This window comes from Daucus carota, chromosome 1, assembly GCF_001625215.2.
Source record: "Daucus carota subsp. sativus chromosome 1, DH1 v3.0, whole genome shotgun sequence".
NCBI lineage: Eukaryota > Viridiplantae > Streptophyta > Magnoliopsida > Apiales > Apiaceae > Daucus > Daucus carota.
Window position 1 is genome coordinate 45,674,743 of NC_030381.2, and position 23,385 is coordinate 45,698,127.

Consider the following 23,385-nt stretch of genomic DNA (forward strand, 5'->3'; position numbering starts at 1 on the left):
GGCATAGGTCTTTGTTATTTTTATAGAAAATTTTACCACTGGCATGATAATTCATTTCTTTTTACCAGTTTATATATTTTGTAAAACTCTCCCTTACATTTCGAATTATTACTACTGTCACAATTGTTCTTTTCATTCTTGTTGATGTATCTTTTTTTTTTTTTGAAACCAACTTGTTGATGTATCTTATTTCTATTATTCATCCAAGCAATTTTCCGCGCTCTATAATTTGATACAAAAATTAAGTAAACAGATTAAAATTTCATGTTATGCACAAAGAATATGTGAAAAGTTTTGATTTTAAAATTTTCAGAGTACATAATATGTACCAGGCAGAAAGAATGCGTGAATAGATTTAAGACCCATGCTCTTTCAAGTGTAACTCATTGTATCTTGATGACATATATTAGACAGAAATTAAAGTGTCTATTTAATTTTTATCATTTTTCCTCAGTATGTTTATTTTGAAATTTTAATGTATTAAACTTTTTATCAACAACATATAATGAGTTGAGTTTTATTAAGTCCACGTATTCTTGGAATCTATAATTATTACCACCAATTCTCATATTACTGGATCTATATCCAATAAATTTTAAATATTCAAACAAATATATTAAAGATTATTTTTTCCGAATTAGTAACTCTTCTGACTGTCAAATCGGTCATAGTCTTCACTAGAAAACAACCCGCCCCTCGTCTCTGGGATCTTGGGACCAAAATATGGTCTGAATAAATTTCCGGTTAGTCAATGGAAGCTGGAACATATTTGTGTGTACAGAATGTGTGCACAAATTTTCGTCTTCGAGAAATTAAAATAAATAAATAATTTTCCTTTTATAATTAGAAAAATCGAGGAAAATGTAATTTATATTCGCAAATAACGATTCCTCTCATTAGTTCACTTCTTAATCCCTCTCTATATTTAAATAGAATTCCAAAATTGCTATTTGAGCAGAGTAATTAGTAATCACCTCTGAGAATAAACGTAATTCACTTCTATTTGCACAAAGTCTCAAACACATAGCAGAACCCTGTACTAATTTTCCCGCACAATGAAGCTTGAAAAAGAAAGAAAACCGGCATTTCCACCAACCATACTGATACTCTTGCTCAATAAAAACCAACCACCCTATTACAAACAAATGGAACTTCTGACAAAACAAAAAAACTTATTCTCTACTGAAGTTTAAAATGAATATAATAATGTACAGCTCAAGATTGAAGAACAAGCAAATCATCTTAGAAAAAGAGTATAAGCTACTTTTTGGAAATGTAACCTCAGGGCTTCAAGGAAAACTTCCCAGGTTCATTGAAATTTTTCTCCAGCTGTTCAATCTTTTTTATTTTAAAACCTCTGATCCTTACTTTTTCAGGCTCCAAAGCATCTTTGAAATCAACGTTTTCAATTGCCCAGCCCTTGTTTTGCACGGAACCTCCTACTTTTACCTGTAAACAGCACATATATATAAGCAAACATTGCTTGCATCATATTCTTTGAATTAGACAGTTACGCAGCATGCAAAAACTCTAAAAGGTGATGTAGAACTGAAGGAAAAATTACGGACTGATATTATATTAGGTGAAGAAATAGTCAGATTTGTATCCAGTAAGATGAAAAATGATGAGAAAACCATCTCTTATTCTGATATGACGTAAATATCTCCAAGTTAATTAATTACAACCAACAATTTGGGGGCAATAATGTTTAATAAAAGGTATGATTTTAGAAACAAAGGTGAGACCGAAATTATACCTCTGCATCGTCAATGCAGCCTATAACAAGAGCTCCATCCAAAGATAGATCCTCAACAAAGATATTTCTACCATTGATAACCATAGTGGACTTCTGAGAAATCGAGCACTTTCCACTCACTTTGTTTTTTATCTCAGCAAATGTGAGTGCCCAATCTGGCTTCCATGTAACACGAGGCCATACTTCTACCTCCTGCCCATTGAACACCTGACTTACAGGATCATCTACCTTAACACCAGCCTGGTAAAAGCTCAAAAAAAATTAAAAAAACAAAATAAAGTGAATAATAAAGCAATCAGCTAGATAAAGAATTCAACATCATAGTCCGGCTCAGAGTTATCTTCGCATTTCACAGGCATGCTATATTCTCCTACACGTCAAGTTATCTGATATGCAACTGTTTTACTGGAACATGGTTTACAACTGAGATGTCGAATTGTTTATTATATAAGAGCATCTCCAATGGGCAATGGTGCTCATAGATCATTCCTTAAACAATAATATAAAATGTGGCTCCTAGTGAGTTAATACATTGAAAAACATGAGAACTCCAATGCTACTCTTTATAATAGCTCTTTCTTCACAATTTATATTTATTTTATATAAATGAGAGGTTAACTAACAGAGAGGGAAGATTGGAGGGAAATTAATACTCTCTCCGTTTCAAATTACATGTCCACTTTAAAAAAATCACATAGTTTAAGAAAAGTGGATTGTGAGAAAAAAGAGGTGTATTAAGCCATTAATTGAACATAATATGTGGTGTATGGTTGATCTTGGAAATATAAATTAGTAATATGTGAAGGAGAGTTGATTTTGAAAATATAAATTTACATTGAAAGTTGAATTGGACAAGTATTTTGAAACAATTTTTTTTCTGAAGTGGACATGTATTTTGAAACGGAAGGAGTATGATATTGATACTAGATGCTCTTTAAAAGAGAGGAGAGAGAGTAGGCTCTTAAATTTAAAGAGCTTCTAGGAGCCCATTGGAGCACTAATTCTTGACTTACTCTTTATATTTAAATTTAAAGAGCCCATTGGACATGCTCTAAGAGTACAATTAGTATTCATAACTATTGTGGGATGAAGGAGAACATTTAGATCTTAACTAAACAACTTAACATGAGTTTGTTACAAAAGTTTTTTTAGAAGAAACCAGAACGACAGAGCTTAGAAATTGACTTAGATCTGGTTCAACACGGAAAGTCTAAACATAGTATTTAATATTGAGACTTTAAATTTTATACCATAGGTATGAAAGGTAAAAGAGTGTTTAACCAAAACTTATCTTCTGCTAGACAAAGAAACACAGCCAATTAGCATCAACAGCAAGTAATTATTGTCATACAAGAAGCTTGTCAGAACTATCACTAAACTCACCCTTTTTCTTCAGAGTAAAGTTTAATATATAATTCTACATTGGCAATTGCTCAAATACAAACTACTACAATAAAAACCAAAATACAAAGTTAGAAAAACCACCCCTATATGACATCACCCACCTAGGACCCACCCCAGCCCCCACTCGCTCCACCCCGGGCCCGTTAGAGCCTCACCAAGGCTCCGGACAGCCCAAGAGCCCAAACTTGGCCTCACCTCAGTCCCAATAGGCCCCAACTGTCCCTACTAAGCCCCACCCAGGCCCATCTCGGGGTCCATCCCCGGCCCCTACAACCCTTCCCATTCTCCTTAGTAGCATTGATTTGTAAAGTTATTAATAGAGAAGGAATAGAATAAATAAGGCATTAATAGTAGAATTATGAATACACGCAAAAAGGAGTCGCAAAATGTGCATTGACAAGTTTTTGAAATAACTGAGCAAGAACAAGAGTGAAGGCCATGAAGAAGTTGGTTCCCACTATTTTAAACACATTCCAAAAACAAAAATGATCCAACACTTGTAGCCGATTCTATGACAGTTGATACACATCCCCACAATTCGCATGCTCAAACAGCGTACACCTTGAAAAGCATTTTTCTAATTTTGTCTCTGCTACATCGGAAAAAAATGCATATGACAAAATTTAAAATAATCAAAGGCAGGAATACCATGAACTCAAACATTGAAATGGCTTCTTAAATGCTTGAGAAAACATAACTTTCCTCACTTCAACCCCTCTCTTTCTTTAATATAACAAATATAGGGGGCTGACTAGATTCTTTACAGAACTCCAATCAAACTTTTCGGGTCTGGGAGTGAAGAGAAAGAGAGAGACATTTCCTTGCAATAATTTTGTTAGATCACTGGAAGAGAGTAGCAAAATACAGCTAAGAAAACACAAATATTAGGGAGAGAAACCGGAATGAAGGTATAGTGAGCCATGAGAGACTAGCTAAATATGATCAATTTTATTAATATAATCCGTGAAGGAAAAATAGGTACGCTATTAGATTAAGCATACACCTTGAAACAAAATTAGCAAACAAACAACATCTTAAGATTATGTAAAAAAAAATCAAGACAGAAGTACCTTTCTCAATACGAGGCTATTCGCCTTATAGATGGCCATCTCTCCTGAAGTAGCACTGTGGTATGGATTTCCCTTCGGTACCTTGAGTTAATTTCAGGAAATTAAGCACAGAGAAATTTTCCCTCTCAAAACTTATCATTGGTCTTCAAAGTACAGAGAAAGAAATGATGTAAAAATGAACAAGTAAAAAGTATAATATCCAAAAACAAACCAATAGACTATATAATTATCATTTACACACGAACTTAACGTGACAAGTGTATGATTCAAAATTAGTTTTCCCTAAAGGTTCATGTTTCGAAATTAGTTACCCTGAAAGTTATCAATGCAGAAGCTCTTACTCAGCCCCATTTTGGGTCTTATACTTGTATGCTTTAAATGTGATTCCAAATCTCCTCTTAATGGACAGCAGTGTACATATACATTGACTTCTAAGTTGAAAGAATTAAATTGGAACATCCAGGGATGTAACTTCGAAAAAAAAGTGTTACCAACATAGAACAGAACTTGAGAGTTGGAAGCGAGTTCTGTATTAGTACATTGCTTAGAGTCGCTGAACCAAAATTTAGGAGCAAGTGAGTAACTGCGGAAACTAAAATGTCTCTCTATAACCACTTAGAAAGATAAGTTGGTGCACGAAACATATGTATATGACGATGCTCTTTGTAGTTGTTTCAGAAAATTTCTGGTTTTTACTGTACACTTCCTACTCTCACTCTCTAGCATGTGAAGTGATGAAAAATTGGGTAATTTATCAATTATGGGATCCCATTTCTTTTAACTTCTTTCAAAAGTTGTAGTCAAAGTTTAATTTAATTGTAGGAATCATATGTTTCAACTCTTCAATGAGAGGAACATATACCTTCGCAGCATCTTCAGGGTTATTCTTCACAGGTGCATAAGCAAGCCATGCATCCATCACCTGTGACATTATAAATTTTGTGATCCGAGTATATCCAAAAAAGAAAGTCAAAAACACATGCTTTACTATACTAGGTCTCCTGAGAACAAAATAAGAAACAGCGAAATTAAGATCAATGGACCTAGTACTTATTGCTCCGACTTACAGTGAATCCAACTCTTGCTGAAGGAGGCAATGTCTTTGGATAATCTTGCATCATACACTCCAGTCGAGTTGAGGACTTAAATGCAGTTTTCGTAGAATCTTTGTATCTGTAGTGCAAATAACACAGTATATAAGGATTTCAATTAACATGAGCAACAAACAATGTGGGCAAATTACTAATAGTCAAAGATCAACTGTAGCTGGAACACAAAAATTATCATGATATTCATTGATGTGCGATAAATTTAATTACTACACATTAAATATTATATTTGTTTAAATTGATTCAAAATTATTTGAATTGTTTTTGAATTCCTGTTGATTAGGTTGTTGGCTGCTAGTTATGAATAATAAGTAGAAAATGCAGTTATTAAAGTTTAAGGTGAGATTTAGGGGGATGGGGTTAGCTATTTTTCTGTTTTTTTTGTTCACGTACAGCCTACATAAAGTCTTACCGAAGTAGTTTATGTCTATATATTAGAAAATTAGAACACTTCTGTTTAAATTTTATTCTACTCTTATATTACTTTTAGTTTACTTATCACCATTTTTTTTATAAAATGTCAACAATATTGATTGAATATCTGCAAGAGGGTTACTAGAGAAGCTGATTAGCTCTTTTATATGCATGCATGAAAAAAAATAAAAAAAAAATACTTACTTGGGGTTAACAAACTCCTTTATAGCACCTTTTGTTTTTGTAAGCTCTTCAATATACGGGCCAAGTTCAAGAATTAACTGTAAAATAAATGTAACTGAGTTAAGACCCACCCTAAAAACAGCTCAAACCCCAAGACAATTCTAACATATCTATAAGATTTGTCATGTCACAAAGGCCATTGTTCATTTCAGCTTGTCATGGTAAGTCGATCAGTCTCCAAAAGCATGGTTTTGTAGGTCCATAGAGCCGTTTCATCTTAGACTTTAAGCCAGCCAAATACTATTAGATGTCTATTAAGTCAACATGACGGGTATTAATGCTAATTAATCTGGTTCGATGTTCAAAATACAGGAAGTCGTGATATCGTTAGAGATAGAAGTAGATAGCTCAGAGGCTTACAACGGAAAAAAGACCTGAAATAATTCAGAAACTCGATATCGCCTTATCTTACCTATCTGGGTTAGCAAGTTTCTAGTTTCTCCTAGGACTTCACGTCCGGAAGTAGGTAAGCTGATAGTAAATGATATGATGCGATTTGTTGTAAAAATAGACAAAACAGAGTAGTAGGATTTTCGGATGTGGGTGTGGACGATCTCCGTCCAGTGAGAGACCTACATAATCTGCAGAGGTAATCCACTAATAGCTACCTTTATTTTCCCCTAGCCTGATATTTTAATTTCATTTTCAAAATGTTATATATTGTCTTTAGCTTTAAAACTAATCTTCCACTTGTAGCATTGTGCCGTTCTCTCTTATGAATATAGATGTACTAAATACAAGGGCCAGGACCACCAACGAGAACCTAATATCAGACTGAAGGAGCAGAAGTCATATATTCTCGCATGAAGTTCCATTAGAATGCATCAGGAGAAAGAACAAGAATAGCAAAACTATCTTAAATACATGTGAATAAGAAGTATAACCAATTATATAATATATATATATATATATATATATATATATATATATATATATATATATATATATATATAGGGTAGCACTCCATAGCATACCCTCTTATATGGAGTTACGTAGCACACCATTATATATATATACATAATATATATTCTATTATATTTTCTATGGAATATAATTGCAAATTTTGATTATTTAACCGAAAACGAAGTTATACAATTTTTTTATTCCAAATATCATCTAAAATTATGCAATATCTCAACATGATTCTATAACAGAATAATAATCATCCAGGATTATTCTGTTGTAGTTTCGAAAATATACTTTTTTCATCAAATTTTAAGTGTTAAATTACTTAAAATAGATATATTTTATAGTATTCTATATTAGAATCATGTTTTATATGTATTCTATAATAGAATTTATAATAAAATTGATGATTTACAATGGTGTACTATGTAACTCCATATAAAGAGTCCCTCCCTGGAATGTTGGCCTATATATATATATATATAAATGGATTTCAAGTGAATAAGAATTGCTTATAAGTCATGAAAATATAGTACCTGATTTATGTTTCCTGGAAAAGGAGAAAAGCCTGTTTCGTCATTGACATCACCATCAGGGTACCCACTAGCCCGAAGCAGCGGATCAAGCTGATTGTATTCCACATTAATTACCATCGTTCTCCCTAAAGATGAGTTCCATTATATCAGTGATGTTGTATAAAGTACAAGAACTCAGCATCAACATGTTCATTTACAAGAAGAGTTAAGTACAAGAACTCAGCACCAACATGTGCAAAGCTCAGGACATCTGGAACTTCAAATATTAAGATCCCTTCGTCAGGTTAGCTTTTGAAAATAGATTCTTTATCTACCATAGTATCTATGACAAGCCATGTAGCATAACTGATTACATAAAGACACACATATAATAGATATCACGAGAAAAACTTTTTTTCTCTTTGCTACTGAATATATATACCATCTGAATGAGTGAGCTTTGTAATGCCTCCAATGGCTTCTTTAGCTTTGCGAGGAACAGCAAGAGAATTTACATGATATTTCTTGGTGGCACTAACCCCTAAAGATGCCGGAATTGCCTGAACGATGAAAGTAAGAGAAAAGTTTACCCACGTAACAGTGACAAATATATTATCTACATAAAGTAAACAGGATGGCTCAAAAACTTCAGAAACAAGTTTAAGAGAAATCCATGGCTGGCACTTCTTGGTAGGGATGGCAAATGGATCTATCAAAACAGGTTTGGCTGAATCCGAACCTGAAAAAACTCGAAATATTAAACCCAAACCCGTCGAGTTTCAGTCGGGTTCAGGTTTACCAAAACCCGAAAATTTTTAAGGTTTTAAATTTTTTAAAATATTTATCAAAAAGTTAAATAAAGTAACTCATAAAGATATATAAATCAATGAAATAACTTATAAATTTTGGACTTGTAAATTCAGTTTTAAATTTAAAGAATCATTCATGTTTTAGTTCGTTCTCAAGTTTATCAGTAGACATGTCTATCGGTTAAAATAGAACACTTTTATGAAATTAAGTATAAAATCATCCAATGATAAAAATTCATGTTTCGTGTAACAAGAATAATACAATTTATGATTACGTCGTCTAGATTATAACTCGTAGTTTCAGAAAAAACTGTAATGGCATCACTTTAATGTTACTAACTAGATAATATTAGAATATGTATAATTAATAATTTAGTATATAATATGAAAGAGAAAAATAATATGTATATTGAATAATTATATATACATATATAATATAATATACTACGAAATTCAGGTTTCGGGTCGGATTCGAAATGGTTTCAGATTTTCAGATAGGGTTCGAAACGGTGTGGCCTAAATCCAAACCCAACCCGAAAATATTCCGGGGCTTGAAAAAAAATACCAAATTCGAATCCAAATTTTTGGGTTTGGTAAAATCCAATTGGGTTGGGTACGGATCAAGTATCCGTCCGGATTAATAAAATTTGCCATCCCTACTTCTTGGTGCTGTTCCAAGAAATGACGTTACTGGATAAAATTATAATGAACCTTGAAAAGAAGTCCATTTGTGTCTTGGAAAAACAGAACCCATCTTAAACCTGCATCATGCCTGAAATGATGAGACATACTTAATACTGGAACAAAATTATTTGCAATTATATACAAGGAACAAGTAAAGCAGTTGAGCATGGTCTTTATAACAAAAAAGAATTCCTATTTTAAAAGTTAAACCTACTCAATCACACTACATTTAATTCATATAAAACTCTTTCTGCAACAACAGTACAATACATTCTGAAAGTGATATCTCCCCATTTTACTAGATTAGGTTCTTTCTCCACATGCACATGTTAGCATGTCTGTTACATAACTTCAGCAAGAGTCAAAAGTGTACAGTCCATATATTAATCATGGTATCCCTACTATCACTCTATGAGATGTGAAACATGCAGAATCATAATTTTCGCATAACGTAAGTATTATGATATTTTGCATCAAGTTGTGTCTTACCAAATTTGATAAGACAGGGGCACAATTTATTTCAAGAAAGATCTTTTCATGGAAAATGAGAACAGAAGTTTTAAGGCATATCACAAGAGGGAGCCTAACACATACCATTCTTTAAGGAGGCCGCTTGAATAAAGAAGCGCATGAACGTCACCATGTCCATGAGGCTTAGTCTGAAACGGACATGGGGAAAAGTATGAATGAAAAGAAAGCGTCCTCTGTACTTAAGTTTTGATCAGACTTGTACAAACAAACTTATGAATCTTATAACTGCAATTAAAACAGGTCGATAGACACCTGAATTGTAAATGCATTTTGTGAGTCCACAGCAAGCCGGGCATCATTATCATCTAAGCAAGCCACTTTTTCCTGAGGGGTACATACTCTTAATATACCATAATATTATAATTTAAGACATATTTGATACCATCTAGTGTGAGAAGTACCTGCTTCAAAAGGTGTACTTGCTTACTCTTCATTCCAAAATAATTGTTTGTTTCTAAAAGCTCCAAGGTACGCGAGTGTGTATCATCAGATGTCATTATAACAAATGGGATGTCTCTTTTGGATTCTCCTGCAATTTCAAATGCATCAAGATTGTTGAACCAGCAATGAGATCATATCTACAATTAATGCAAATGCACACAGAGAGGGGTTCTAAACGGATTTCTACCACTGCTAATTCAATTTCCAACTACAAGTGGCTTCTGCCACTCTCTGCATACCAAATTGTCATGTAGCTGAAACTAATTAGTAATTAGTCCCATACTTTTACACACACACACACACACATATAAGATGCAAGGAATTAGTGGTATTTAATCCCTGCAAGTTTGCAAATAAGAAAAAAGACTGAAATTGACACACAACTTAATTCATCTGCAAAATAAGCCATATAACACTGAGGAATATTTTAACAAGCATTATTCAGTGCAGATGCAATTAAATACAACCATATACGGGCATCTTTTATGCATTTTGCACCAATATACCATAATCCACAGCATGTTAAGCAATTGAGCATGGCCAGAAAGTACTACTCTCAGGTCAGCTAAACATCTTTAACAGATAAAATTGTTATTTGGATAAATCGCTGTGGCAAATGATTGTAGATATATTTCTGACCAAATCAAGTGCCATCAGTTTTATAACCATATTTTTATTTATAACACTACATTAAAAATATCTTTTTAAAATCGTTGTAATAATTTCAAAAAGGACAATAATTATTGGAAATTTTTTAACCATATATTATCTATAACTTTACTTTACAAAATATCTTCTCAAATCGTTGTGATAATTTCAGCTTCTAAAGTTAAGTGGTCAACGGACAATGCAATCTTTGTTCAAATAACACAAATCATTCTTCTTTCAGTGTTAACACCACTAACTCTTAACCGCTAAGACATAAAATTATGAAATAGGGAAGCCGCAAAAACAGAGACATAAAGTAAGGAATACTCGCTGTAAAAGGTAAACTTAGAACTTCTTGGCTAATGACTATTATCATCTCCTTGAAGCAACTTTATTTTAAATTGAGCTACTATAAAAGATGAAGCTGGTATAAATAATTTGCAAGTAAAAGAGCATATAAATTCTATATAAATTAAACCTTGTGTTGATCTATAACTAGCCTCTTGTAATGCTAGGATAGATTCGATGTACCGCTGCAAGAAACATGTATCTGTAGTCGATTCTGAAGGAAGGGCCACCTAGAAGAATAAGACGTGATAAAAATTATTGCAACGGCCACAATTCAATGCACAAGCACATAAAATATGGGTCAAAGTTACATATAAAATATCAGAACATAAATCTTTCCCATATAAACTGAAAATTGATCCATTTGGTTCCACACCTTCTGTAAGTGGCTGACTTACGCGTTGGATATTGAAATATCAAAAGCATTTCTTTTGTCACACGTTGACACTTCTTTATCCCCAATATAGGCAGCTTTATAATTTTTGCTTTATTTTTCTCAATATTAAAAATTAAATAGAATTGCTAAAATACCTATTGATAGTAATCTCTCTCTCTCTCTCTAACACACACACACACATATAGGGTCCTACTCCACTAGAAACCTCAAAATAAATACTACAAATTAAAATATAAAAAAAATCTAAATCACATCGAAATATAGCACATATGGTATGCAAATTGATGGAGACGAAGAAATACAGTGAAGTCAGATTTCCAAAAACAACTCACCTATTGACGGGAAAACTCTTAGAAACGGAGGGGATTATGTGGAATCATGTGTGGAGGGTGTATATTTCAATCATGTGTTGTGACTTCTAATAGCCATTAGATTAGATTCATCAAAGGGTTTAGATTAAGTTTGTAGTTTGCACTCAACTAGTTTGTATTTGAGCAATTGCCTATATGTATATATAAGCTGGAAACCAAAGTCACTGTTTCTAACAAATAGATCTGGGAGGACATGTTTGGACACAATTTTACGAATGCAAACTATGTGCTAAAGATATCGAATTAGAAAGAAGTTGACAAGTTTCATAGTTTGCTTCATCTATTTCCTTATCATAAGAACATGGTATAACTGAATAGCTGTAATATATGACATCAATGAAACCATCTGGTGCTAAGACTTTGTGAAGTACGTGATCCTTAAAGTCAAGGAATGATATAGGAATGTATAAATTAGAAGGTAATGTATACACCTTTTAGAGATTCCTATATTGGAAGAACTCCCTGCCAAGTACTATAAACTGACCCAAGTACGCAACTGGCTCCTTATTATGGTCATCTTAAAATCTGGTTATTAGTTGATAGGGTATATATTTACATATATTCTAGATGATTTTATTCTCATATTTAATTGTATTTTGCATTGAATTGGATATTTATTTAATAGATTTTAATGTTTTATTGCAGGAAGCAAGGAGTTCCTAAAGTTGGAAGAAATTGGAATAAAAAGCTTAATTTGGAGATTAATTCGAAGGAAATTCGGATTTGTTGGGTTGCTTGCACCTGAATCACTGTTTGGGCCATATCTTGAGTTCTAGACATCAGAATTGGATGATCTTACAGCCCACGCGAAGCTTGGATAATTTTCTTTAATTCAGAAATGGTCCAATATCCAAAATCCAACAGAATCAGCCCAGAAACAGGACAGAAAAGTCAGCTACGAATTTTCCTTTGAGAATCCAATTCTGTTTGGGAAACTGATTTATAATTCCTTGTAAGCATTAAAATCATATATATATATATTAGGTGAATAGACATTAGAGAAGAGGAATAGATAATTAGGTTAGGTTAAAAACACTTTGTCTCTTCTTCAAGACTTCGGGATTGAAGAATCCATTGTACATCTTTATTTTCTTTTATATTTTTATTATGCTAGAGTAGATTTTATTCTAGAGTTAAGTTGAACCCTAGTTGTGATTGATGCATGATTTTCGATGATCTTTACTTGATAAGGTTATTTGCTCTTGCTTATTGAGTTGTGTGAATTAACAATAACAGGTCAGACGTGATTATGTATATTGTTTGAACCGATATCTATTTACCATCGGAAGTTGGATTTAGATGGTTGTGATTTATCCAATAAGGATATGAACTTCTCCATGGAAATAGGTAGAAGGAATTGTTTGGAAGTTAGGATGCTGTGTTTAATGTCTCTAAATTGCATGATACCATGGAAATAGGCTTGATTGTATTTTTAGAGAAGCCACTAATACTCGGAAGAGGTTATTGGTATTTTATAGGGCGCATCTTTCCTCTTGGGTGATTTATCTGATTAATTGGGGGAGAAAATCGTAATTGCATTAATTCATGCTAGTGGAGATACTTGATTCTAGATATTTTTATTTAATTGTTTTCTAGATTTTATTTGTATTAGTATAATATTAGTTTAATAATCTCCATATTTTTATTGTGTTACTTGTTAGTTGGATTGAATCAAGAATAACTAGTGTTTGATACGTTTGTCTCTGTGGGATCGACTCTGACTTACCCTACTACATAGTTAGGAGGTTTGGTTAGATATTTTATTATTTGATAGGCACGCGACAGCCTTGTCAAATTTTTGGCGCCGCTGCCGGGGACAAAGCGGTATTAGATTAGTTTGTTTTTGATAAGATCCGACTAATTTTTTTTTTTTTTTTTTTAATTATTGCTTCGGCTATTATTCTTGTTCCGTTTAATCCTTCACTTGTGGTTTTTCTTGTGTTTGCAATATTTGTGTTTCAGGTTTCTACGATAAGAAAATAAGCGAGTGAATGGAGGAGGAAGAAGAAAGCATGGAAGCACTGACTAAGGCTATGCATTCATTATCTCGGACAATCGATGAAATCAAGTCTATACCTTCATATTTGGTTACTACTTGTGAAGTTTGTGGTATGCGGGGACACCATCGAAATTTTTGCCAATTCAACACCCCTTATTATCCAAACCAAGCACCTTATTGGGATGGTAATTTCGATTACACTACCAATTACAACTCTAACCAAATACCACAGTACAATCCATATCCTAGCACATACAACTCTGGTGGGGAATATTATCCTAATTTTTCCTACCAAAACCACTCACATCCACCACAAAAATCTAGCTTGGAAACTGCCTTGGAAACTTTTATCTCCGAATTTTCTCAAAGTCAACCATTTAATCCTCAGTTTGACGAGATACAAGTTAGTCCATGCCAAGCTCAATTACCTGAAATCATTTACCCTCAACCACCACAAAACTCCAACTTGGAAATTCTTTTGCAAGAATTTATTTCATCACAAGAGAAAAAGAATGAAGAGTTTAAGACACATCTCAATAAGATGCAAGCTCATATGGCGCAAATGACTCAACAGGTAACTCAACTCGTAGAGATGCGCACTCAAACGGATAGAGAACCTACGAGTCAAATTAATGATGCAACTTTGTGGAATGGTGGAGAGGTCAAAGAGTCTACAAACGAGGTTAGTAAAAGTAAGATAATTTTTGATTACTTTGATGATGAAGATGATGATGATTTTGAAAATATTATCTTTGCTGACCCATATGCTTCTCAAGAAATTAACTTATGTGAAAAATCTTGTGATAACAATGATGTTGATTTCTTAGATGACTCTTTATGCATCCTATTTGATGAGGGTGATAATATGTCTGTGGTGAAAATTGATTTGAGTAAGGATATTGTGAATTCAATTGTGGTAGATGAGATAGAACCAAGTTTGAATGAGATTGACTCAATTGATGTTAGAATTGAGAATTTGTATATGCCTTTTGTCGATCCGATTTGGGAGGATTTTGTGAAAAGTAGCTATAAACGTGTTGGTGATGATTTTTATAAATACTTTCACATACCCAATTTTCTTGAGCATCATATATGTTTCATGTGTCAATTTATATATCTCCTTCATAATTTGATTGGTGCTCAAATGATCAGATTAATTGAAATTAGGAGATATGTACATTTATTTGCTTTTTCACCTCATTGATAAATATTAGTTACCTAAATAAGTCGAGCTAATGACAATAAACAAGCGCTTCTTGGGAGGCAACCCATGATTTTTAAGGTTAGTAATTTTTATTTTTATTTTTGTAATTTTTTTAGATTAGTTTTATTTTTACTCCCTCAAGGTGCCTTGATAAAAGAATGTGTGAAGTGTTTCAGAAAAAAAAAAAGAAAAAGGAATTTTGCAGGTACAGAAAAAAATTGATAAATCGGTGTGGAAGAAGACAATTGAAGTGAAAAAAAAAAAAGAAGAAAATATTGCGAAATGATGCGAAAACAGAACAGATTTAACAGTATTCTAATACGGTGGTTCTCCAATTCAAGACCTGCCGTTTAGTTCCCCTGTCTCTGGATTATTTGCGCGTTGTTTACACACAGTGCTCTGTTCAATGCAATTGTGACGGATTATAGCACGGTCGTGCTGGTTAATGTGCTGGCAGTGCAATAGCTACTGTCGCCCACCTGTTTATGTCTGGAATATTGCTCTTTGATGTTCGGCCCAGTCCATTCCAGCCCATTAGTCTTCTGTCCGGCCCACAACAAGATTTCCAGCCCAAGTCTAGAGCAGTCCATCCTTGATTTCACCTGGAATTTGGCTATCCAATTTACATGTCATTGGGCCCACTCGTTTCAGCCCGTCAACATGCATGTACCAGACTCTGTGCGCTGGTAGTCCACCTTCAAGCCCAAGTCTCCAAATCCAGTCCGATGGGATGGTAAAAATATTTAATGGAGCTGGGATTTGAACCCCTGACTTGCTACTTACAAGGACAAACACTCCACCACTTGGACAAAGCATATGTTGTGCTGGAGATGTCAAATATTTTATATAAAGTGGAGGCAGAAGCTTAATAAATGAGGCCACACTTTATTTCTTTTTAGAGCGGCACTTCGTTCTTATGCACTTGGGGAGTATTTCTAACTTTCTTTGTATATTTTTTTTATTTTATTTTTTTGTAATTTTAGGAATATATTATTATTAAATTATTCATTGAGGACAATGAACCATTTAAGTGTGGGGATGAGTTCTTAATGAATGAAAAAAATCAAAAAAAATATTATATATGATTAAAATTAAAAAAAATAGGAAAATTAGAAAAAAATTGCCTTGTCTTAAATTTAGGAAATTCATGTAGTTGCATTAGATTAGAGCATGTAGTTTTTTTTTAGTAGTTATTTGTTTATTTTGTTTTCTTATTAGTTTGCATTTGCATAATTCATGAAAATGTAATAACCAAGTTAATTTCTTGTGATGAGTTTATTTGCACAATTTCTTGGCTAGTAATCTTGATCATATGTGATGTCTTGTATGCTTAGAAATTGCTTGTGCGGAAAATTCTAATTACACTGTAAATGCTCTAGATACGAGACTTAGGCTAGCTTAATTCTTGAGTCTTTGCTATGAGTCGGGCGTAGAATTTTGACTATTCCCTTTTGAGCTTAGAGTATGTAAATCTTAAGTTTGGGGAAGCTGTGGGATGTATATGCCTTTCTGGAAAAAAAATGGAATATTGAAATAAAGTATCGAGTACTCCTTTGAGATCAATGGGTGATAATATAATGTCATGTGAAAGGGACGATCCATGTACATGTGCTGGTATTAAGTGATGTACTAGAAAAAAAAAAAAATTTCTTGGTGACTTTTCACAACCCTTGGTTACTGGAGAATTACTTGACTTAAAAAAAAAAGGAGAAATAATGAGCTTGCGAAGTCTTATGGTGGTCGTAACTCACTTACCCTGAGAAGCGTCCCAACCTTAGACCGAGTATGCGAGAGAAAAAAAGAAAAGAAAAAAAGAGATGGATAAGAAAAATATAAGAGAGGCATAGAAGTTCCTTTGTGACCCTGAGCTATAGTTGACTCTAATGGAACGAAGTGTTTAAGCCTTATTCTGATTAACGGCTCATGGTTAAGACTCTGTTGAAGTTTGTTGGTCTTTGTTTTGTTTCATTAGAGAGCATGTTAAGCACACACGATGCACTCCGTACTTGCAGTGGAAGAGTTGCGTGACTAATATGTGAGATTGATGAAATCCTTGATTGTTGCATATTCAGAAGATTATATATTGACGAGGTTAATGCTTTCATGATTGAGTTATAGGCATATTCATTTAGATTGCATTCATATTAGTTGCATGTTTGAGACTTGGCAGAAAAATATTTGATTTTGTGGGTATATCTTCTATAAACCCTCACGAGACAAAACTCGTCCTACTAGGGCTGCCTAGGGGTTTAACGGCTTGTTGCATGCGCTCAATGCAATCGTGTCATCTACGAAAGTGGTGTTAGTTAGTTAGTTAGGATATATTTATTTCTTTTATTTGCCCGAGGACGTGCAAAAGTTAAGTGTGGGGATGTTTGATAGGGTATATATTTACATATATTCTAGATGATTTTATTCTCATATTTAATTGTATTTTGCATTGAATTGGATATTTATTTAATAGATTTTAATGTTTTATTGCAGGAAGCAAGGAGTTCCTAAAGTTGGAAGAAATTGGAATAAAAAGCTTAATTTGGAGATTAATTCGAAGGAAATTCGGATTTGTTGGGTTGCTTGCACCTGAATCACTGTTTGGGCCATATCTTGAGTTCTAGACATCAGAATTGGATGATCTTACAGCCCACGCGAAGCTTGGATAATTTTCTTTAATTCAGAAATGGTCCAATATCCAAAATCCAACAGAATCAGCCCAGAAACAGGACAGAAAAGTCAGCTACGAATTTTCCTTTGAGAATCCAATTCTGTTTGGGAAACTGATTTATAATTCCTTGTAAGCATTAAAATCATATATATATATATTAGGTGAATAGACATTAGAGAAGAGGAATAGATAATTAGGTTAGGTTAAAAACACTTTGTCTCTTCTTCAAGACTTCGGGATTGAAGAATCCATTGTACATCTTTATTTTCTTTTATATTTTTATTATGCTAGAGTAGATTTTATTCTAGAGTTAAGTTGAACCCTAGTTGTGATTGATGCATGATTTTCGATGATCTTTACTTGATAAGGTTATTTGCTCTTGCTTATTGAGTTGTGTGAATTAACAATAACAGGTCAGACGTGATTATGTATATTGTTTGAACCGATATCTATTTACCATCGGAAGTTGGATTTAGATGGTTGTGATTTATCCAATAAGGATATGAACTTCTCCATGGAAATAGGTAGAAGGAATTGTTTGGAAGTTAGGATGCTGTGTTTAATGTCTCTAAATTGCATGATACCATGGAAATAGGCTTGATTGTATTTTTAGAGAAGCCACTAATACTCGGAAGAGGTTATTGGTATTTTATAGGGCGCATCTTTCCTCTTGGGTGATTTATCTGATTAATTGGGGGAGAAAATCGTAATTGCATTAATTCATGCTAGTGGAGATACTTGATTCTAGATATTTTTATTTAATTGTTTTCTAGATTTTATTTGTATTAGTATAATATTAGTTTAATAATCTCCATATTTTTATTGTGTTACTTGTTAGTTGGATTGAATCAAGAATAACTAGTGTTTGATACGTTTGTCTCTGTGGGATCGACTCTGACTTACCCTACTACATAGTTAGGAGGTTTGGTTAGATATTTTATTATTTGATAGGCACGCGACAGCCTTGTCATTAGTTACCACCACAATGATAGATTTAGGAGAACACACTGGGAACCGTTATACGCATAACAAAGTATTAATTAAAGAGATCGAAATAATTATATTAACAATGTAATGACTTGGATGGATTTTGACAGAATCTTTTTGTCACTTGCAATATTTCAGGCAACTGAATATTTTTTATTCTTCTAATTTTGCTAGTGAATTAGTGCTAAGTTTGAAGCTTATTCCTTCAAATTTTATATTCACTGATACTGAGACAGTATCGCTTGGAGTCAATATACGAGTTCTGTTAATTAATCAAACTCAGCTTTGGTTATTGGCTGTTTATATACAATTTGAAAAGTGAAGCTTTTCACAAATAAATATTTTTACCTTTATACCATTGTAACCAAGACGTTCCCCAAGGCCTCCTGCAACAAGAACAAATGCAGCATTTTGTGCTTCTTTGACACCAGCTTCCTCGAATTGAATAAAGTTGTCCTCGCCAAAAGTCAATACCTCTCCTGAGGGAACCTGCAGACATGTAAAAAAATGATAAATTCAAAGTTCAAATTAAAACAAATTCTCTTATTATCCTCTCATTTTTATAAACCTGATAGCTAAAAAAAACAACTGCAGGGAGAGAAGAGTAATAATGCAGATATAGTTAAATGAATTAATTATGTTGGACAAATGTGTTGAATTGAAAAGTTAAGACTCTTCCTTCTTAAAGTAGAGATAACAATATAAATATATAAATATACGATAATACCTTAGGACTTACATTCAACACTAGGTTTGAAAGTTTGTTTAATAATCAGGGTTTCAACAAAACAAAACAAAAATATCTCTGTCACCAATTAGTGGTGCCCCTATAAATTTTGACATAATTATAGTCTACAAGACATGGTATTATGGAAATAATGCCTAATATAAGAGAGGTATAGAATATACAAATTACGGAGGTGTTCTATCATACATGACTACATAACCACCACTACAAATTACATGGTTTCATGGTGAACAGAAACAACATACTCCCTATGTCCCAAAATAGTTGTCACATTTTTATTTTTGTTGGTCAAATTGACTAAGTTTTGACCAAAGATTATAAGTCAATCACTCATTATTTTTAAAAACTGAAAATTACATCTTAAAGTAGATTAAAAGTTTTTTCTGTCAATTGATAAAATATTAATAAATTTCAATCAAACTTTAGTCAATTTGACCGGCACAAAACCAAATGTGACAACTATTTTGAGACGGAGGGAGTAACAGATATGAAGAGGAGTTAGATAGGAACTGAAATTGTCAGATTTCTATATGCCATTTAAACATCAGCATACCTACTTGGTGAACACATTACACAAATTATCTATATAAAAAGTAATCAGTTTAAAAACTAGAATTGAACAGAAAGAAAGTACAACTGAAGGTTTACCTATGACCTGGAACACAGTTCAATCCCAAGCTTCTTACGAAGAGTAAGAATGATCGTCAAGTCTTAAACATTTCAAGAAATCGAATATATTTAAGATACGGAAATGAGAGTATTTACTTGTTGATTCCCTAAGCATTGAGGGAGGGAGAGCGGGGGGGGGGGGGGGGGGAGCATTGACAATTGCAGGACACCTGATTATTATCAGTAGGTATTCTAATTCTAATTTAATTTTCAAATTTAAGTAAAAAAAAAGAAACAAATTATCAAGCCCGCCTACATTGGGGATAAAGGACTGTTGAAGTTTAACAAAATAAATGCTTGTAAGATTTCAATATGCAACACATAGGCCAGCCACTTACAGAAGGTGTAAAACCATCAAATGGATTCTTCCCAGCCTTTGAATCAGCTAAAAGTCCTTTAGCAGTTTGAATATATGATGCTAGACCACCAGGATAACTCCCATCAAGTCGATTCACCTAAACAAAATCGCTACATATAGTTAAGATTTATGAGGAAAATTTTAAAATTACGTTCCATAAGTCCTACAACAGTTAATAAGGAGTAATTCACATGCTACCACATAAATAAAATTTAAAGAGCAATATATCAAAACAACAGAACTTGTTACAGGTAGTACTATTTGAACAGCAACTATAGATGCAAAATCTACGAATACCACTATCCTAGACTTCATTACATCTATAAACCCAAAGAAATACTTATGGATTGCCCGAGTCATACCAAGTTTTCTATCGAGCTCAAGCTTATAAGGTATTAGTTATTACAATGCAACAAAAACTAATTTACACCAGATACTAGTGCCAGCCAAATTTAAGTGTATTCCATATATGTATATATGAATGTAGAATTTCATTCAACCTTATTACTCAGGTCTCGAAAATTCTGCCAATGAAAGAAAGTATCATTCACTTAGTTGCTGTCTCGAGAATCAGAGTAGTATTGCATTCAACACACCTAATAAGTCTAAAAAACTCAACCTAGTATCTCAAAGATCCACCGGTGAGTAAGTATGCATATAATCCATTTCTCGGAAAAACTAAATCGAACAAAGTTTATAATACCTGTTCAAAGAAAGCGAGTTTTTTATCATCGTCGACACCTGGATCAGGCCAATGCTTAAACAAATGACTTTGATTCATCTCCAGCAACATCTTCGCCAAATCGATCTGGTATGCCACAACACTCGATTCAAACTCAGTATCGCGCGCGCAGACTAACCACACGAATTAAATCACATACGAAAGGGGGAAGGGAAGAGAGAGGGAGAGAGGGAGGGAGGGAGGGAGAGGGAGGGGGAGGGGGAGGGAGAGAGAGAGAGAGGGAGAGAGGGAGGGAGGGAGGGAGAGGGAGGGGGAGGGGGAGGGAGAGAGAGAGAGAGAGAGACCTGTTTAGAAGAGAGGAGAGAGAGGTTATTGCGGAGATTAGGAGCGGAGGCGAGCAAATCGTCATTGATGCTGAGATTAGAGAGCTTGGATTCAACTGCCGTAGAAGCCATGAGGGTTGAAGAAGATAAAATGAATTAGTGTAGTCGTGTATAATTTAAAGAGATACAGAATTACAAATTGGGATATGCTGATCAGAGTCGGTTGGTAGGGGTGTTCGCGGTGCGGGCGGTGCGGTTTTTTCCTAAAACCGCGAACCAACCCGCGCATGCGGTTTGAGGAAATTCGTAAACCGCAACCGCACCGCGTAATATAAAAACCGCGTAAACCACACCACAAAATTGCGGTGCGGTGTGGTGCGGTTCATGCGGTTTGCGTGGTTTATACATTCAAAAGAATTATACTTTTGAATGACAATATAAATATAATTTTAAACTATATGTATTTAAAAATAATTTTTAATATATATATATATATATATATATATATGCGCGCACACACACAAATATAGAGTTACGATACTCATGAAAAGTAATATAAACTAAAATATGAGTATTATAATGATGAAGATCAAAAGATTTCAACACTTACAAGTCATTTTATAGAAAAAAAAATATAATTATAATATTTAATTTGTCGCCTTAAAACTAACATTAATTTGTATTGTAAAATTATTAGAATTAAGTTGAGTAACTTGAACATATATACACACATATAGAAGATAACATCATAATAAATAATCTACCTATATAATATAAATATTTGTAATTATATGTGATATATTTATATATATTAGAAAATAGCGGTGCGGTGCGGTTTGAACCGCGCGTGTATAATGTCAAACCGCAACCCACACCGCACCGCGCGGTTTGTTAAAATTTCAACCCGCAACCGCACCACGAAAAAGAAAAACCGCATTTTGCGGTGTGGTGCGGAGCGGTGCGGGCGGTTTATGCGGTGTGGGCGGTTTGATGAACACCCCTATCGGTTGGGGTGGTTATTTCAAAAACAGTTTCGTTGGGTTGCGTTACGCTCGATTTTAATACGTTACTGGTATTCTGTTACTCTCCCAGTTTCATTAAACATTTTTATTTTTATATAATAAATGTGGGTATAAATATTGTTTTCGAAACGTGCAAGATGAAATCTGTATTATTATTGACAGATGTCATATTTGTAGATATTTTAATATATAAAAGAAATCGTTTTTTTAGAATATATCGCTGTTTATAGAGCGAAAGATACCCGTAGGCCGTATCTAACATTTTCGTATATTCAAGTATTTAATTTAATGTTTACATTATCGTGCGAAGAAGAATTTTAAGGAACACTTTATTGACGTGTTTTTCTGTTGGTGATTACTTTTATGATGAGCTTGCTTTTAGATGAACTAGTTGAGAAACCGCGCGTTGCGGCGGCTTATAAAAATTATATTAATGATTCAATATTAATATTTGTAAAATGCAATAATTTTATAGCTGTCTATAAAAAGTATATTAATGATTCAAAATTAATATTTGTAAGATAAAATAAATTTTATATTATAAAAATCTTAATGTAATACCATACTAATATATAAAATTGCAAAATTGGAGTATAATTCATGGTGAAAAAATGAAAATAAATTTTTACACGTAATTAACAATTTAAAGAACGACGGATCTTAATTTTATTTGTGTTTATTTTTTTGAAAGTAATCATGTTCTTACATTGTCACCCTCTTCCAATTTTTTTGGATTGATTGTGCACAAAAACATCTAATTTAAATCCGTGAGATAGCGGTTTATAACTACCCTTACTTGTAACAACCTATACTATATAGCGGAGCAATTTTGATATTTTCCATCGAAAAATTCCGAAAAATTAGAAAAATAGAACGGAGCGATGTGAGAGGCGCCACCTCCACGCCCCTCGCTTCTCCTTTATATAAGTATATTGATATTGATTTTCCTTGTATAGCGGTCTATAATGCATGAATAATATTTTCTTGTATACAAATTAAATCATATAAAAATTAACAACAACAAACATGTCCAATAAACAAAACATATATTATAAAAGAATAACCAACAAACATACATGGCTAAT

General features: G+C 33.4%; 1 protein-coding gene across 1 annotated transcript; it reads right to left on the reverse strand.

Annotated features, from left to right (window-relative positions):
• Positions 1-1,062: 1,062 nt before the first annotated feature.
• Positions 1,063-21,497, reverse strand: LOC108204601 (UDP-sugar pyrophosphorylase). The gene is made up of 17 exons (XM_017374124.2): positions 21,300-21,497; positions 20,977-21,081; positions 20,254-20,370; positions 18,847-18,987; positions 11,009-11,108; positions 9,843-9,970; positions 9,694-9,765; positions 9,505-9,569; positions 8,938-8,998; positions 7,860-7,977; positions 7,439-7,563; positions 5,958-6,034; positions 5,298-5,403; positions 5,093-5,152; positions 4,231-4,311; positions 1,757-1,996; positions 1,063-1,449 (listed from the first exon to the last, which is right to left on the reverse strand). Exons 1-17 carry the CDS (start codon positions 21,408-21,410, stop codon positions 1,282-1,284), a joined length of 1,875 nt encoding a protein of 624 aa, XP_017229613.1. The 5' UTR covers positions 21,411-21,497; the 3' UTR covers positions 1,063-1,281.
• Positions 21,498-23,385: the final 1,888 nt, after the last annotated feature.

Coding starts and splice junctions, on each gene's coding strand:
- LOC108204601 (XM_017374124.2), bottom strand. CDS start 21,410: ATGGCTTCTACGGCAGTTGAATCCAAGCTCTCTAATCTCAGCATCAAT. Junction 21,082..21,299: donor CTCTCCTCTCTTCTAAACAG/GTCTCTCTCTCT, acceptor GTGGCATACCAG/ATCGATTTGGCGAAGATGTT. Junction 18,988..20,253: donor TTGATGGTTTTACACCTTCT/GTAAGTGGCTGG, acceptor ACATGTCTGCAG/GTTCCCTCAGGAGAGGTATT.